At 37.9% G+C, this 19,213-nt stretch overlaps 2 protein-coding genes across 3 annotated transcripts in view; both read right to left on the minus strand.

Moving 5' to 3' along the window:
* The window catches only part of dennd2b (DENN domain containing 2B), a 44,990-nt gene extending 33,632 nt beyond the window's left edge, over positions 1 to 11,358 (minus strand). The window contains exon 1 of one of the 2 annotated variants that reach the window (XM_010791483.1): positions 11,291 to 11,358. The gene's annotated coding sequence lies outside the window, so the exon portion shown is untranslated. Of the gene's footprint in view, positions 1 to 6,193; positions 6,415 to 11,290 lie in introns of those variants that run through there. The other variant, XM_010791482.1, reaches the window with a different exon arrangement.
* A 1,309-nt stretch (positions 11,359 to 12,667) lies between these two features.
* tmem9b (TMEM9 domain family, member B) lies at positions 12,668 to 18,807 on the minus strand. The gene is made up of 6 exons (XM_010791539.1): positions 18,589 to 18,807; positions 17,412 to 17,503; positions 17,210 to 17,318; positions 16,524 to 16,658; positions 14,824 to 14,982; positions 12,668 to 12,742 (listed from the first exon to the last, which is right to left on the minus strand). Exons 1-6 carry the CDS (start codon positions 18,658 to 18,660, stop codon positions 12,668 to 12,670), a joined length of 642 nt encoding a protein of 213 aa, XP_010789841.1. The 5' UTR covers positions 18,661 to 18,807.
* Positions 18,808 to 19,213: the final 406 nt, after the last annotated feature.

Below are 19,213 nucleotides of genomic sequence, written 5' to 3' on the forward strand. Positions count from 1 at the left end.
GATTTAATGACATAAGAAAACTAATGGAAACAACTAAATGGATATTGAGACAAAATCTGCTTGACAATCTTAAAAATGAATCAATATTAGACACAATTGTTCTGCTTGCATAACATTCAAACAATCTCTGATTGATATTTAAATATTCTTTGTTTTTGGAAGTTAGATTCAATATTGTCTTTCTTATTGAAAACAAGACGCTTCTGTCATTTCAATTTGTATCGACTAAGGAAACATTTTAAAGATTAGCTGCCAGATGCGAAGATTTTAAATTGTGTCTACACAATTTACATATATTAAGCAATACTTATTTGTATGAATTCATCACTTTGGATTTTTTTAACTGAGAAAACTACAATCAGAGAAATGGTTCACAGAGTTCCTAGATGGACTTTGCAGAGTAAACAACGAGGCGTTAGCCAACTGACTTCCTGAGGTCTGATACCATCTCCCTACACAAAATCACTGCCCGTAAACAACCACTTCTAAGAAATCTCTAGAGTACCTTTAAAGTGCATTCAACCACATTCAAGACAATTTTCTCTTGAGAATTAAGAGCCAAAGGCGAGCTAACGGTCAACAGCGAGAAGTCAACCGCTTCGTGCTGATTTCTTCAATCAGGGTCGTGATGACAGCCATGACATTGTTACATAGTAAAAATGTGAGGAAGCACACAATTAGACATGAATGTATGTGGGCACAGTTCAACGCAAGGGCATTACCGATGAAAGTTTGTTTCTGTTTTTACCAAATACAACATATTCACTTGAGAAAAACCTAAAATGTTTCTCAATAAGAATACGTTGCGAAATAGGTATGCCTGATACACAATATCTCATAGGATGAAAACATTTGAGTTGTAGAATTTAGAGATCTTCAATTGTTCTCACTGTTTAAGATGATATACAATCATGTAACACACAAATTAAGAGAATGGTTAGGAATAAAGGAAAGGAAAATATGGATGATTGATTTGAGAGGAATATAAAGGACGCATCTCTTCCACAGCAACAAGAGCATTTTCATGGGACAGGACTACAAACATTTCTCCATAGTACTTGAATAAAATATGAATTTGTGTTCATACGTCCTTGAGAGGGAGGTGTGTTTAAAAAGTTAGTCTTTTATCAGCTATGTGCGTGTTTGTTTGTGTGTGTTAGTGTGTTGCTGTGAAAGAGACAGACTAACAGGTAAAATATCTTTCAGAAGAGAGCTCTCTCCCCACGTCCTTGGGCCTGTCACATTTGACAGATCATCTGATACACAGTTCTCTCCCATTCATGCAGGAATGCACTAATATTTTCTCTACTCATCAGACCTGCGGCTGCATTCAAAATATTGGAGAACGTTTTTGGAGGGTGAGGGGCAGCAACACCTGGACCTGATGCCAAGAGATTGTTTTTCATTCAAAAGAAACTACACTCAAATATGCACTCGCTCAGCAGCTGGCACTTGATGTTCAGACTATGAGAGCATGGCACGGGTTTGTTTAACAATTTCCGGACATCACAGTTCAGTTTAGTCTTTGTTTGTCCTGAAACACACAGCAGCCGACACAACAGTGTCCACAAACAAAGGTTAATCCTGTGTCTAGCTGCTCTGCTTTTCTGGCTGAACTAGTCCCCGTTTTCTGCTGATCAGCAACCTGACTTCAAGGTTTTGGAAGAACACCGCATACCTTACAGGCAGCCAAGACAAAATGGGCAAAGGAAGAGTAAAAATGTCTGCAAATTCTCCTCTCTTTCCGGACGTCACAAATCACTGGCAGGCATGATCCCACACATTCATCCACGCCATTGTTTCAGTGTCTACAGAAAGACCAGTTCTGTCCATCACGGACAAAAAGACACTTGAGCCGGTTGAGTTGGATCTTGTTAAACAGAGCATTGTGGGAGTTCAGCTGCATAAAGGGAATAGAGATGTTGATGCTCAAGCCAGGATAATACAGTCTACATAAAAGCATTCCCAACACACCCAAACTGTTCACGTGATGTGTTCACACAAACAACCTTGTATTGCAGGACAAATATGAATAAAAAAGCAGATGATACTCTGGATTGAAACTCTGTACACTACTCGCTGTCTCTGGGTAGCAGTTTAAGGTTATATCAGCCCTAATGTGTCTATGTAAAAGAAAACACCAAGGTTGATGCTACTGGCAGTGGCAGTTGCACATAGCAGTACCTGTATATCATTACCCTGATACTCTACCACAAGGTCCGCCATGCTGCCAGCTCTGTGGAACAGGTGGAACCAATTCTTGGAATCTTTTTTTAATCTCCTTTTTAAGCCATTTCAGCTTTTTTCCGGGCATCATCATGGCATATTTTCTTTTTCTGGCAAAGAGGAAAAACCCTTCTGTGTAACCTAGATATGAGCATGCACAGCTGCAGAGGCAGGCATGTGGAAAACAAGCTTAAATCCATCTGAGCGGCAGCAGGGGGGCTTGTGTCAGAGCGCTGACCTCTGAAAAACAGTCTTTGACTTTTCCAAGGACATGAAGTAGATTACGGGTATTCTTGTTTGCTTCTGTTTCAAAGTTAGAGTTAATAAGTTAATAACTTCTGCATCACCTGCCTTGCACTCATGTTATCAACCATTTTGATATGTGTCAATGTATTTGAGCTACAGAGGGTTAGAAAGTTAAGCTAAAACGTTGCTACGCTTTGTTGTGTGGTGTTATTCATAAGTATTTTTAAGAAATCAGCAGAACATAACAACAGGTATGTAAATGTTCTCAAGACAGTGCAAGTAAATAAAAAAGTGGGAGGTAGAACTGCAATGTCATCATTAGATTTTCCATGTAAGCAGCTGATAAGATCTTACAAGCAGCCATTTGTTTTCTTTTACCGTAGAGATGATGTTTCCCTAATGATCTAGTGTGTTATTCAGACTTTCTAAAGCACACATTTAAAAAATAAATGACCGGAAACTCACCTTACAACATTATCTGGCTTACAAAACTCAGATTAGTTAGTGGGAGTGATCTCGAAATCTGACAGATGTGTTCCAAGATAACGTCACTAGAAATGTTCAACAAAGTAAAGCCTATCTACTTAGGATTTACAAATTGCAAGATCAATGAATAATGTTTTATTCTGAATATCAACAGCTTTTGATCAAATAAAAAGTGTACTAACAACACTGACAGTGTTTGTTTGAAACTCTATTCAGACATTAAAGCTGATAGTGAACTGCTGGTATCAGATCAGCCAGATGTGAGACTTCATGAATCAATGAAGGCATGGTATCATACAGATCCCAATGATGCATTGCAACTCACTGTATGTCAAGTGCACAATAGAGAGCTTGTAATAGTGGGAAATTCACAAGATTACTCCGAGTCCTCGAGTTAATTATTACAGAACAGCAAACCTAAAGAAAAGTCAATAAAGAGATGCCACCTGTTTGAGCGAAGGTAACCCAATAACATTGTAGAGTACAATCTATGGCAAGTAGTGTTAAACAAAGTAAGAGGCTGTACATTTAGGATGATAAATCTGGGATGGATAGGTGTTATCATGCAAGGGTTTAGCAGCAGACATCAATGGCAGACAACAAGGGAAACTAAGGGACAGTTTCATGTTTCATCAGGAAACACAGTCAAACAAGTCTTGGAAGAAACACCAAAATCAAAATACACAACAGCCTGCATTACAAATCAAACTGACAAATCTAAAACAGGTTTGATACATATTCTTCTCACTGACAACTGTGCTACAAAACGAATACAAAGTGAGGCTTTTAAGTTACAAATATACCGTAACTGCAGGATGGATGCGTCATAATGGGAAATGAAAGATGAATCTAGATTTTCTTATCATTTTTCTCAGCGGTTGGGTAGCTTCAGTTGAGCACGGGTGGGATTTTCTAGAGACCTGAACAACACTCAACTGAGAATAAATAATAGAAATTCTCTCTCTACTGTCCCCGAAAAAAAAAGGTCACTAGTTTCTTCAGAGCTCTGCTATGGCAAACAGTAACAGACTCTTAGGCCGCATGTGTTAAAGTGTCTGAGTGTGAGGTAAAGTACTGATGAACAGCTAACATTAACCAAGAGCCACTTCAATAAAGGTTCAAAAGCGCTGACCGTCCAGCTGCACGTCTTAATAGTTGAGCGATGAAAAGAGGAGGAAGGATGTGGGAATTATTTATCTACTTTATTGAATCGCTGTCAACACCGAAAAAATAAGAAAGATAGAAATTGCATCTAGTGTCATGTCAAATACATATTTTATTAATAAGAAAATCAACACTACTTGTTGCTGCAGACTAACTCCTTGAGGGCTACTGTTTTACACAAGTACGCAGAAGTACATTTAGAACAAGAGGTGTATTATTATGAGATAAAAGATTCTATTGTGTTCCTTGTGCAAAGAGGCGTTGTTGTCAAGGGCTGCATAATATATTGTTTGAGCATCGACAGTGAGGTGAATATTGAGATTGTGTGAATGTGTGCTATAGTCACATCGAAGGACGTGCAAAGTCAAATACAGCTGGTTACTGTAACATGTCATGTTAGAACTTTTTGATGCTTGATCCAAAAGGAAAACATGCACAGTTCTTATTTTTACATGACTAATCTATATAACGAGAGGTCTGTCTGATATAAAAAACTAACTATTTCTGGAAACACAAAGGAAGATTTTGATAGCAAAGAAAACAACATAAGTTTAATAGCATTATTGAAAGGATGATGTTGACCAAAAACAGGTACTTTGTAGTTGTTGTTTCAAATATTGTGCAGCCCTAGTTGTTCAGTTTTTAAGATCTTCAGCATATCACACCAACACTCTGGATTTCCTGAGGTAAATCACTTTCATTGTGACGTTGAGTGAACAACAGTCCTTTCAAAAGTGTCTGGTAATAGGCCAGGCTCACTCCTGTTTAACTGAAAGGAGAACACAGAAGAATTTCCTCAATAGCCCTGTGTTGACAGTCCTGTCCAGAGAGAGGGGAAGGTCATTGTTTGATCTGCACAATAGAAAAAGTTTAAGGGGAAAAAAGAGTGCTAAAAAAAGCCAGTCACGCCTCTGGGGTTTTTATAAGATTGTACAAGATAAGATCATCAAGAGAAATCAGTAATTCAGGGTAAACACAGCTTTAAAGTTTTCCTGGTTTAAACTACAAAGCGCTTAGTGAGAGTCTGCATTTGCCAGTGTTACTCAAAGGTGTCAATACTTTAATAATTTGGTGTTTTAGGATTTTAAAATCTCAGTCAGGATATAGATTTGCACCAAATGCACATAGACAATTGTGTGTTGCATGAATTCGATTCGTTTGTCATCCAAGTAAGCGAGGAGGTCATAAGAAAGAAAAGCAAATAAAAAATAAATAAAAGGCACATCTGTCAGTTTTGGTAAATCATTCAAATATTCCAAATCCATATCTGCACCAATAATCACTTGATGCCATTACCTAAACATACACCAAATGTCAATGTAATTTCCTACTAAGTTTACAAAACTCAAGTTCAATTGATAGCTCTTACTTATGAGGCAGTATGGGAGGAATTTAGAGGAAAAAAGTACAATACTGATGTCAAAATAAGTATGACTATGTGAATATTCCCTATAAGTGCATTACAACTTTCCAGTTGTACATGGTTTGTTCAGGATGTCATATACAGTACATAGGTCTGCACTATGTACAGTAGCCTGAACACTGCATTAACAAAGGAAACTGCATCTGTGAAACCGACTAAATCTGTTTTAACTATGTCCATACTCAATAAAGACAAAACACAAAGCAGAGCACACATTACGTTAACACATTAAGTTGCATGTGGCTTTTATATACCAGAAAGAAAGCAAAAAAGGACACAGTGAGGTCAGTGGTCTGGAATCCTGCACTGTTTCTGCTTATCTGCTCTGCTAGTTTTACTTTTTGGATGTTTTTTGGACAAAAACGTTGACTAATTACAATCCACAGAGTGACTGCCTGTATCCGCTCGGATATTTTTCTTCATTCAAATTCTGAAAAAGTCTGGTGTTTTAGCCTGCTTACTGCACTTCATCGTTTAAACATCTCAATGACCAAATATGGTCACATGGGGATTAGGACAACATTTAAACGCACCTTGCATCTTTGTAACAACAGCTTTTATGTGTTTTCGGACGCTTGTTTTCGGTAGCGTGTACCGGTTTACTACCGCTAGATAAAAGTTTGACCAAAAAAGAAAGGCGGCTTTTACCTCGTAGTTTCTCCTGATATCCATGGCTGCTGACATTTTGAGTTTATAATCCCCTTTGCGACGCTTAAATCCCGTTCGTCTAGCGTTGAAAAACTTTGGCTGGTTTTGCCGTATACCTGCCCTTCTCATAAACTCCGATTTATGTCTTTCCAACCAAAACCGACAAAAAAAACTCCTGCCTCCCCTCTCACAGCCTGCTGCAGAGGAAGGCAGGACTTGTTACCATGCTAACGGGTTGTTTGCCCCCCACTTTTCTCTGGATTTGGCCCCCTGCCCTCCTCAGACAGGCATTCAGGCTCTCTCCCTTGTTTATTGTCACGGTGGGGCCAAGGAGGAGTGTGGATGAATATTCACGAGTTGAAGGGGCTGCTGATGGCTGATGCTGAAACCCATGTTGCCAGCATTGCAACACATTGTCCTCCACACTGGCCCATAGGAATATATTTCGACCCACACACAAAGATATCTTTCATTGGTCCCAAGCAGCCCAGAGACCAGAGGTGGAAAACTTCACCCAGTATTATTATCAGTATCAGTAGCCTAAATAGGCATAGTAACACAATGCTCATCAAAAGTAAAAGCACTAATAATGCAGAGTTCAATTTTTGAATCTAAATATATATAGGCCTTTCAATTTATTATGATAGCCTACCCAATTACTGTACATTGTGTTTGTCAGTATCCATCTCCACATAAGTTTACACCAATGTCCCTGATGAACACCATCTTACAAACTGGGTAACCGTGGCTATACTGGGAAAAATCTCGATGTACACACTGTTTTTACTTCTAAGTTAGATTTTAAATGATATAAAAGCACGCCTGCAATTACTGTTTAGCCTGTAGGTGCCAGCAAAGATAACAAAACGCATCATTGTGGAGTAGAATGGCACCTCTCCGTGTTATATCATTGTACATTAGGCCTACATTATCTGAGCAATATTTTATGTTGTAACTGGAACAAACATAGCTTTCTAATATAATTTACTGATCAAATGTTTTGTATTCCAAGTTTTTTTTAAAGCAAATACACCCATAAACTACAAATACATCCTAACCCTGCTACAGTGATTATGCAGATGTACCTTTACGTCAGTGTGGTTTAAAGTGCAAAGAGCACACACCTAGCAGGAGATTTAGCCTGGTGGTATCACTTTTTCTGTGACATATACATAATCTATATTCACATTTCAGCATTTGAATCAAGAAAATGGGAAACTTGGCCAATCCATGGTCATTTTAGAGGATAGCGTTCCTATTGTCGGTTCTACAAATGCAGATGCAAGGGCACATCCCTTTAGAAAGCCTGATTCAATGGAGAAAATCCTGCGGAAAAAAGTTTCTATTCCAGCATTGGAAAAAAAACTGCCTGACAACATCGGCAAAGAGTTTCAGAGAGGGATGATGCAAAGAGCTTAAAACAAAAAATGCGTTTGTTATACAGTCAACTTTACGATTATAAATATGAATATGCCCATATTTTCACGTTCTTGCATTTTTTGCCTTTTCCAGAAAACTGCCTAGCCCAGCTATAAGTTACTAACTACAGTAATTTCCACTGTTACATAACTGAACATATTCTAAAGTATATCCAATGTGGATTGTTGCTCAGAGCTGAACCACAGGTCCAAACTTGAGGTGACCACAAAAATGAAAATATTCACCCAAAATGTAATAACCCCCCAGGTTTGAGTTAACTCCAACCAAATTAAACCACTTAACCCACGCCGAGCTTCTGGAGCATTCAGCGAAAAACAAAGAGAAACTTTGTTATGTTAGCTTGTGTAATTCATCTCCGACTATGTGCTGTGTATGCTCATTTGGACACATTTCCACAAATACCTTAAAACATTATACCAGATGACAAGATGAGAAAGCCACATGCATTTCAAACATGTGCAGTTTGCTTCTCAGTGGTCAAGTGCTTGCTAACCATTTCAATGTATTCAGCTGTTCACAATAATATATAAGTAAGGTATGTGTATTTACTGTATAGAGCACCTCTCTATGAAATAGGACAAAATCATATTACATTTCTAAAAAACCCGATTGAATCGCTTTCAACAAAAGGATTTTTTACGACTTATGTTCAGATACATGTAAATACAACTTTTGTAATCTGATGTATGACAACTTTGAGCTTTATCAAAATCAAAAAGTATCTGTTGTGTTGTGTGCTGGAGAAATATAAATTGATAGAAGTTGTCAGGTACTCTTTATCCCAGATTAAAAACAACTACACCAAAGGATAAAAAATGTTAACATCTAGAGTTCCTGATGCTGATGAATATTGTATATCAGAGTTAAAAGCTCCAGAACAAGCAAGTAGGTAAACCCTGATAGGAAAATAAAGTAGGTAGGGTAATGTTAGTTTTAACTGTTAACCGAAGTGACTGAAGTAAAAGTTTAATCGGGCGAAAAACAAGTGTGCTCCTTGGAAATCTGGGTTGAGTCTTTCCGGACTAATAAAGTTGCAGCTATGACCTCATGTTTACCGCCATTGATCGGTTTCTTACACTAATTACTTACAGAACAAATATGCTATTCCACATTGCTAACTGATGTTGTTGACAAACAAAAATGCAAGCTTGACATGTCAAATAATAAATAAAAAATAAACCTAAAGAGCCTCATATTCACAATACATTTTAATCCACTTGCCATGGTTATCTTTATATGCTGCTGCAAGCAACATTTTTACACCAAATGTGCAAGCATGACCCATCCATAAACCCTCTCCTTTCAGTCTCTTGGGGTGTCTTATCATCCCACAGACTTGGGAACAGAGGAAGTCACAAAACCTAGACATCCGTCATCACAGTTCATCTCATCCAGTCAGCAGGAAGCCTATAGCTCTGCCACTGTGCAGCTTTTCTCAGAGACCCACTCAAAACCTTTTCAAGGTCTCGTAAAACATTGTCCTTCCTGAAAAGACTGCACTGTCTGAGCAAAACAGACAGAGGCAGTGACTCCTCTTTGTGGGATGTTTTACCAGAATGTAACACAAGTTTGTACTCTCATGAAATTCATTGTTTCCATGGATCGCAGTACCATCTGTATTTGTCATTAAAAAGCCACATCCTCTTCTAGCGTGGGAGCATCAAACAGCATTTAAAGTTCAGTAAAACAAAGTTAACATGCATGTGCTAACATACATTCACCATGAAATCCGTACACCCTTGATGCTCCACTGTTTCATGCCAGTCTCCAAATAATATACAGAAAATCTCAGGATTGACCGCAGAGCTCTTATGCTGTAAATCTTTCTTCCCACTCTTATTATTATACACCTGCTTAAGCCAGAGAGTCAAGGGGAATGAATGTTTATTTTCTCAAATAAAATCCCTAAATGTTATGTGTGTTTGTTAAGGATTCACTGTCAATCCCAAATCCTAAAACATTCAAGGGGGATTATTTCGCAGCTCTGTGGGGATTTTCCCACCTACACCTCAGATTCTTTCCCTCAGCTTCTGGATGGTCACATGGTTTGAGGGTTCGAGGGAAGTATGGACATATTAAAGCTATTTGTGAATATATTTGGTGAAATAAATACCATATCGGCTGTCAGAAACAGACCCGAGGCAGCTCTTAAACTCCAGGGTTAAGTTGAAGCTGACACTCAACACTTCTGACAGCACTGACAGAGAAGACTTGCAAGTGTCTTATTCACAGTAGATGAATGTAGCTACATCCTTGTTTTTATATTTGCATGCAGTACATGTGACAGTTGCTTCTCTGTGGTTGCTCTGGAAGAATGACAAGGAATGTAAACTGTTTGATTATTCATATTTTCAAGAGTTTACACAGCTTCAGGCACATTTCAAACCAGTTTTGACTGTTTGAAGTATATGCCCAATGGAGAGGATAGAAAATAATACTGAAATAATAGTGACTACCTTGGGTGTATTTGTTGGCAACTCGTGTGCTGTTATTAATACTGTGAAGTTGAACTCACTATCTTTTTGACACAGTGTGTACCATCACACTTAGTGAAAGTAATGTATAATTACTTCATTAGTTTATTTGTTTATATATAATTTAGAATCAGTAATATTTTTGTATATCAATTTGATACTGCTTAATTTTCTATTGTATAATAATTCTCATGTTACATTTTTGTATTATTGTTTTACACATTCGAAATAAATCTAATCAAATCAAATTAAATCAAAATGTGTTTAAAATGACAAGCCAGTTCAGCCTTTGATTATTAAAAAAATAATTAGAACTCTGAAAACCAGAGGTTTCATTGTTGGCTCAATAAAAAGTAACACCATTGTGTATAAAATGCTTTGAATAACTGCAGCTACAGATTCACAGCATACTGTGCTACTGAGGCGCAAAGTTGAGTACAAACAAGGACAGTCTGTTATCTCATGGCATTTTTGCGTTTCTACCCCACACCAGCAGCTACAGCATCAGACTGACTACAGCCTCAGAAACCTTGAAAGCAAATGTAGCGTAATGGTGATATGTTTCCTATATGTGTGCATGACAGTCTGTGTGTGTGTGTGTGTGTGTGTGTGTGTGTGTGTGTGTGTGTGTGTGTGTGTGTGTGTGTGTGTGTGTGTGTGTGTGTGTGTGTGTGTGTGTGTGTGTGTGTGGGTGGATGTGTGTACAGTCTGTTTTTAGGGTGGGTTTGGCAAAATGTCTCAGTTGAACTGAAACGTGTTGGGACATGAAGGAAAAGGTAAACACAGGTGAGTATATTAACATTGTCTAATAAGTGCAACAGACATTAGTTATTATCTGTCGGATCAAATTCATAGGATGAGGCGCCCCCTGTAGGCTAACTAACGCAAATGCAGCACTTATACTGAGAAAAAAGACTTTTCCCTCTAAACGTCAAAGCAGTGGATAAAGACAGTTTCACAGCGACATCGATCAAAGTCAGCGTGTATGAATAACTTAATATCGGTCATGTTAATCATGCCATCACTACAAAACACTTAGCAACACAAACAACTTTTTTTTCATCAACTCTCTTGTCTCTCTAAAGATGCTACACATACTAAAAGTTAGATATAAAGGTAAAAAAGTCGTTATTTTTCTACTCCTTCAACATTTGTGACACATGAAGTGAAACAAACTGCTTACCTGTGTGTGTTTGTTGCAGTGTTTGCTCAAAGATCCATTCTTTAGCAGAGAGCCTGTGTCGCTTTCTGTCTGTCTGTCTGAAAACTGATTTTTTTTCCTCCTCCGTGTAACTGAGGAGAAGGAAAAAGGGAAAAGTGGACTGCACAGGAAATGATGACGCAGCTGTATAAAAATCATTTAGGCAGAATACAAAATATGCTGAAGATTGTGAGACATTTTCAGAAAATAAATGGAGTACAATTTTAGTTCTCACCAGATTTAATTGAAGAGTTTAACTGCCCATTTTCCAGGGGATTTCTAGACGGTTTTGGAGTTAATTAAAGTATTGCCATTTCATGACTAGGTGGGATTAAGGTTGCTTACTTTTAACCGAAAGGAAACTGTGAACATTTGTTCAATTGTTGGTTTATAATTATTTTCATTATCGATTCATCTGCTGAATATTTCTAGATCATGTATCAAGAAATGTCATAAAATGCCAGAAAATAGTCAATTTCCATTACACTTTCTTAAAGTCGCTGGTAATGTCTTAAATATCATGCAAAGCATTAGTGTATTAGTTTTGTATCTTTATGCAAATTCGTCATAAGGGTGTTGACAAATTCCCGATAAACAATGCAGTTATTTCATAACACATTGTAATGTGCTCATGCATAATGCCTTAACTGTATATCCGTACAAACTGGTTTGCACTTTGCTCCGCCGGTTAGGCCTGAGGCCTAAAGTAAAGCATGAAGAGTTCGAACACATTACAAATGCAAGATTCACAAATATTACATAGATTTATTTCAGAGTTAAAGGTAAAACAAACACAATAGTTAAGAACACTTTCATAGGTTTGTACACAGCCCAACTATACAGAAACAAATCTTTGCACTCAGTCATACTAATGCTGCCTGATAGACAACACAGACCTTCATTATCGAGCTGATGTCAGAGCAACACAGAAGTACCAAAAAAAGACTATTCATTAGATGTGTAAGGGTAGTCGAAAAGGGCACTGGTTTAAAGAGGGTCTTCGATAGACGAGGGCCAATAGCACAGCTATAAGAACCATGACATCAGCAAGAGATTGCATTGAATTTTGCAAAGGATTTCAGTGACACTACTTTAAATTTCAAATGTTATGTAATGCATTAAATTACGGATTTCACAGCAGCTATTAGACATTAGACATTATGGTAGGAATGAAGGATTCAAAAACACATTTATAAAAGATTCATTATAAAACATGCATTTTCAAAGAAGGCTGATACATTTATATTTTACACTCTTTCCGTTCCCTTGCAGTGAGATGTTGTGTTAGTTTTGGGGTGAAAGCTACATGTCAACAGATCATTACTGAGCAAGGGGCAGCTCCAGTTACAGCGGGGTGGTTTACTCTGAAGCCAGTTTGGCTTGTAAAGATCTTAAAGACTGGTCCGCTTTGGACTGATGGGACTCCAGCTGACACTGTGGCCAGAAAGAGTTACAGGATGGTATAACACCTTATTTTTATTCTATTAGTGTCCAACATCACATTTTTTTATGCAAATTCTCTGTGGCTTGGCACCTCTGCAAAGTAGATAGCAGGCAGAGAGTAAATTCTGGTTTTGGAAAAATGCTTTTTAAGACAATTCATTTAAAATTGTGCCTCAATAAATTCACTGTAATCTCTTGTGCTGCCTGCAGACAAAAATAAGAGTTCCAAGCTTCGATTATACATTTGACTGGGACTTTTTCCTCTACATATCCAAATTTCTTCACCAAGTTCAGTTTGGAAATGTCACACTTGATGAGGTACAAACCACAAATGAGAAGGAGAAAGAAATACAAATTGAGGGCTCTGTCACAGTGTTTCTTTCTCTCCACCAGTAACTCTTGATCGCAGGAAGCTTTAACTGAGAACAACATGGCAGAGTTACTGGTGGAGAGAAAGAAACACTGTGACAGAGCCCTCAATTTGTATTTCTTTCTCCTTCNGTCCAAACGTACTCTCTCATTCAATGCAACGGCCAGGGCATTCTATCAAGGATACCTTGTTGAAGGATATTCTACCCAGAGACCCAGAACAAGATCTGATTGCTTGCTTTCTTTTCTAACACAAAACCACGGAAATGCGTAGTGCATGGTCCGAGAAGGACAAACAAATCAACGTAACACTGTAATATTACAGATCAACAGCAGAGATACCATTCTCTACCAGTCACAATTGTTTTCCTCCACTAAGAGATAGCTAAGATCAGCGCCATATAGATACAATCTATCTATATGGCGCTGGCTAAGATAAGATAATCTTTAACAAGATGCCTGTGTGCTTAGTACCAGGTTGTTATCATACCAGCAATGGGTCTTGCTCGTTCTTTCGCTTCCTGTCTGATGAAAGGACCAGGAGTGGCTGGATCAAGTTAGCTACCTAGTTAGTAGCTAGCACGTTAGTTAGCATTACAGCCTTGTCATTTTTATTAGCCTTAACATTAAGTTAACCAAAGTGTTAAACAGTAAGAGTAGTAGTCATATTTCGTGAACCCTTTGAAGAGTACTGTCACCGGTGTGATCATTCCACACCATTTAAGCCCGGGGGAGAAATGCTAACGCTAACGCTAGCATCTGCGAACGCCAATCTTTTCTACTTAATAATGCATTACATTTTTTATTAGAGCGCTTTTACAGGTGCTCAAAGCGCTTTACAATCACACATTACACATATTAGACATGTAAGAGTCATTACTGTGGACACTACCCGCAGGAGCAAATGCGGGTGAAGTGTCTTGCCCAAGGAAACAACGGCCTGACGCAGTGGCGGCCGAGGCGGGATTCGAACTGGAGTTCACCAACACCTCTTGATCTGATGACCAACGCTATAACCACTGCGCCAAAACCGCCCTACTTCACGCTATCTGCACAAATGGTTCACATTAAACATTAAAAAGACCAGGCAGTTCAGAGAGAATCAAAGGAAGGCAGGCAGGCAGCTTTGCATGACATTCTTCTGGACGTGTTTCATTGTGGTGATAGTGAGGGGAGTCAATCGTTTTGTTGACAAGATAGTAGTGACGGCCATCTTGGTGACGTGTGTTGTTCTGAGAGACCAGAGATGTAGTTCATTGAGTGTTTCACACAAACAAATGTGTTACTTCACAGTTTTACGACACATTTTTTTGACTTGCAAAATTATCTTTTAAATTGACAAACATCATATGTGTAATTCGTGGCACAATTCAAACGGGATCGAAAGATAATCTTTCTCTCTCCATTGACTTCAATACATAATTTTACCGAAATAAGGTCCCATGGAGGTCCACCGGAAGGGGAGGGACTTCGCCACTCTATTCACAATGTAAAGTAATTCACACAGCCTTTTCCCTCTTCTCTCAGTGAGGAGCAGCAGGTTCAGCTTTCAGAACAAAGTAACAAAAAACTAAAATGGCATTCATTTTTTTAAATATGTCGTGGAGTAATAGATTTATTTATTTTTCTTCTCAAGAGAGTACCAGAATGTGTATTTTATGTTAGTATTTCAAAAAATCTCCTTGGGGAGAATCCCCCCAGACCCCCCNACTGAGAACAACATGGCGGTCGAACACGGACTTCCTCTGTTCCTGGACCTGCCTCCTCCAGCGCTGCTGGGCATGCTCCACTTTGTTCAGCATGTTGGGTCGGGAGTGGGAATGGGACAGGACATTGTGAGCGTTGGCAAAAGGCTGCTGGTCCTGGAAACACAGAATGAAAACATGTGATTATACACATATGCTAAGCATCCATCTTCCTTTTGTAAAAATACATATTGTGAGTACAAATTACATTTTTTGGCAACAATTCCTTTATAGACCACTAGATGGAGAAAAAGTAGTTTAAAATGTTAAGGAAAATGTATCCTATTGGATAAAAAGATGTTGACAAACTGTATATCTTGCATTTCAAAGAAAATAAATATAATTACAATATATGTAATCGCAACAGTCAGCATATTGGAGAAAAACATTTTTAAATCGCAATAATGTCACATTTTGATAATATGGTTTGGTGGAGACTCTTTTGAATACCATTACCAACATTAATTAAAAAAAAAATGTACTGTTGTGAATGACAAAATAAACCTTAAGGGAAAAAACAAAGTCATTATTTGTTCGGCTGTCATCTACTAACTGATTGGTTTTTTGGTGGCTTTCCACTAAGGATAAAACATATACAGGAAACCGTGTGAAGTGTGTTTGCCCCTTGAAATAATTAGACTTACATTTTGTATATGCAGTCATACAGAGTTGTGCTTTAGTTAGTGATGTGTACTTCACTATCATCAGTGGGCTTTCTTCATTGCTTGTCTCTCTGTTAATACTTGTGTAATTTGTCTTGAGGTCTATACAATAAATGTTAATTACTCTCAGAAGGAATCCAATAAAAGTTAATGAAAAAACTAAATTAGGAGGATCACAGCCACAGCTGTCCTCCATGGGGGAAATCAACCAGAGTATCAGCTTAGCAGCCTCCCTGTATCAAAGACTGGCTAAACATTACGAGCCCACCCTTTCCTCTATAATTAATGTAGAAGAAGTACCGGTACTTCTTTTGATACCGGTTTTGCCATAAATTCTCTTTCCCTTTTTTTACTCCCACTCCCACAGTGTAGGGACAAGCTACAATGTAGAAATAGTCTCAATTTAAGGTTAAATTAATAAATTGTAGTACTACACTCCTTTAAACTCAATCTTATAGTTTAGATTTCTTACATTTCAGTTTAATCCAGACTATAATTGTATTGATGTTTAAGAATTAGGTTTAGTGGCAAAAGCACAAAGAGACAATGATGTGATGTGGGAGTGAACCCAAAAGGGTTAAAGATGGCTGCATCCGGCACTCGTTTGAAGGTTTCCGCAATGCAGATCTTTGCCTGCGATTGTGGTTACTAATGGATCTGATAAAGAGTGAGAGCGCACTTTTAAATGTTTGTTTGGAAAAGATTAAACAGCACTGATTGAAGGAAGTGGTCCACCTAATTTATTTATTTAAAATATATAAAATAAATATTTGTTGTTTAATGTGTTATTCGGTCATTTGGGAGCTTTTACACTCTTCTACCCACAAAGAATGAGTCACATGTCACATGATGTGCAAAGGTTGACACATTGACAAGAAAGAAATAACTCCTTTTATGGGCAAAAGGGTGGGGCAGTAATATCATTACCATAATGTAAACCTTTATTGTGCATTCCATCTTTGAGTTGCAATACTGTAAATAAAGATGAACACATACCCCTACATCATCATCACTTTGGATCAGTTGCGAATGTCCAAACAGACGCCTCTTCAGGATGGGCTCTAGGAGAGTCAGGTAAACCATGTAGAGCAGCAGCAGCCCCAAAATGGAGAGGTACATTATGATGGTAACCTAAAAATTCAGAAGGAAGGAAGAAAGGAAAGGAACGACTTTTAGGATTTGAATTAATTACCATTTTAAATGTCAAACATAAAGTATGTACACAAACAGTGACATTTAGTCTCTGCATTTAAACGCCGCCCCTCTGGTTCCCAAGCCAAGCCCTACAAACTGAACTACTGACGCCCCTGATTCTAAATTAAAAGGATTATTAATATGTTTGGTTTCCTTTCAAATGTGTTGGAACCAAACACAGAAAACACAGTGAATTATGTGACTAGTTGATTAATGTCTTATTCCACAGAAAATTTATTGGCAGCTATTTTAATAATCTGTTAATAATTTAAGGCATGTTTCAATCAAAGCTGATTCCAGAGGATGGGTTGTTTATTTTATGTCATTGTAAATTAGAATGTTGGGGGTTTTATGTTGAGACAAAACAAGCAAATGGATAATGTTCAAATTCAGGGAAGGTATGATCCTAATTCTCGCAATTTTCATTTCAAGGACCAAAAGATCAATAGAAAAATAAGCCAATCTTTTTAACGAACCCTGCTGCTTACCTTAATTGTCCCTGAGCTCCTCTCTTCATATTTACACTCGCAGCGCAAACAGTATGCCTCCACATCCTTTCCGTCAACCGGCATGGGTACAACTACATGAAGACAGTTACTGAAAAATAAAATATAACATTAAGAAGTTAGTAGTTAGCAGTATATGGATTGATCAGGTCATTAAAGTGTAGCAACATGTCACTTTACATACCAGTCTTTGAGAGAAACATTTTGTTTGTAGATTTGCCCCTTGACCTCTCTGTAGGGCGGACAGATGCATTTACAACGGATGTCCTCAGAATTCTGTAACAGATAGATTACAATTTTTGTTTACTTCTCTCTATTCACATAAACACAACACAATTACATAACATTGTAACATTTAGGTAGATAACAGTATTGATCAAGATAAGAGCTTAATTGCGCTCAACTGTTTAACAACCCTTTAATGATAATTGTGTGTCTCATTGTTGTTATAACTATGTATGACTTTCATCTTAGAAGGAATGTGCAATATTTTGTGTTTTATTTTATTTACAAAGTGTCTATGGTCTATCACTGCCCTACCTTGTTGGCTATGTATTGCTCCAAGTTGTTCCAATTCAAATTCCCTCTTGAGGGCAGTTCAGTACAATGTATATGCATTTCCCCCCCCCCCCCCATTCCTTTTCAGTATTTTGCTGCTTTAATCCCGTTTTATTTCTGTGGTGATTTAAGATTCTTATTTTTATATTGTCATATTATTGTTATTGTTTCAGTCTTCAGTGTGAAGAACTTTGTTGACACTGTGTTTTAAAAAGTGCTAGACGAATAACGTTTTTTTATCCCAAGTAAAACCCTAACCCTCCCTAACCCAGAAGCTGTTTTGAATTATTAATGTCAGCCATATTGTACCACAGTAGTCTTTGTGTCTGTCTTCCTGATGTCGTCTACATTTAGCTACACAGTTCATACTGCACTTTCATATTTCTTGTCATATTGCAATAATAAAATGTTAATTAAAACCTTTATTATTGATTGAGGAGCAGCTAAAGACGATGCTAGCTGTTAGCCTCCCTAAATAAGTACAGGATACACTTAGATGTCAGTACATTGGCTACAAAGAGCGGTCTGCATTACATCTCTTCTTCATCATATCACGTTTTTTTGCTGACACTAAAGCTAGGTCTAGATTTAGCAGCATCGGCGACGCACCTGCTTGTCTCATAAAAGGTCTTTAACTCAGGATAACAACAGTCAGCAAAGCCATTTTAACGCTTTACTGTCAATACTCAAAATATAATCATCTTTAAGGGGGGTTCCATTATACGAGATTTAATTTTTGTATGCATTCATGAACAGTTTCTGTATAACGCTAGCTAACCAATGCTAGCTCATATTAGCCTTACCTTCGCTGTCACTTGGCTTAAAAGCACAAAACAAGCCACAGTGAAAGCTTCGATAAGAAACACAGACTTCATCGTTACAGCTTGTAACAGATTTCCAGATAGCAGCAGTTCAACTTTCTCCAGGAACAACTCCAACCGTGTGAAAAACACCCTAAAGACTGACGACTTTAGCCATCGAGCTCATTAGGGATAAACACCTTCAGCTTCCTAGCAGCTGACTTGTTGTTTCCGGGTTGGGAGCGCTCGATTATATAAACAAGTCCCCGGCGGAGGATGACATGTGAAATACTGAAGGTCTATTTTCTTCTATTATCGTCTGGTTTAGTACCTGATCTGCATGAGCGCAATGAACAATGAATTACTCAACAACTAAATCAGTTACTTTTAATGTTAATGGGAACACTTTAAAAATCCAAATTAAACTCCGCCCTTACTTTTTAGCGTATGAGAGTAAATCAAACGCACCTCTTGTTTCGACATTGTTGCAAACAGTCAGATTGCCAAACTTTGGCATGGGGACCATCAAAGGACTGCGGTTTAAGGACAAGACAACAACTCTTTTACTTATAATGTATCTAGTTTATTTAAATCCGGCTGATAAAAAAAAGTATTTTTTATGTTATCA

This window comes from Notothenia coriiceps, unplaced genomic scaffold (assembly GCF_000735185.1).
Source record: "Notothenia coriiceps isolate Sejong01 unplaced genomic scaffold, NC01 NC01_scaffold00035484, whole genome shotgun sequence".
Taxonomy (NCBI): Eukaryota; Metazoa; Chordata; class Actinopteri; order Perciformes; family Nototheniidae; genus Notothenia; species Notothenia coriiceps.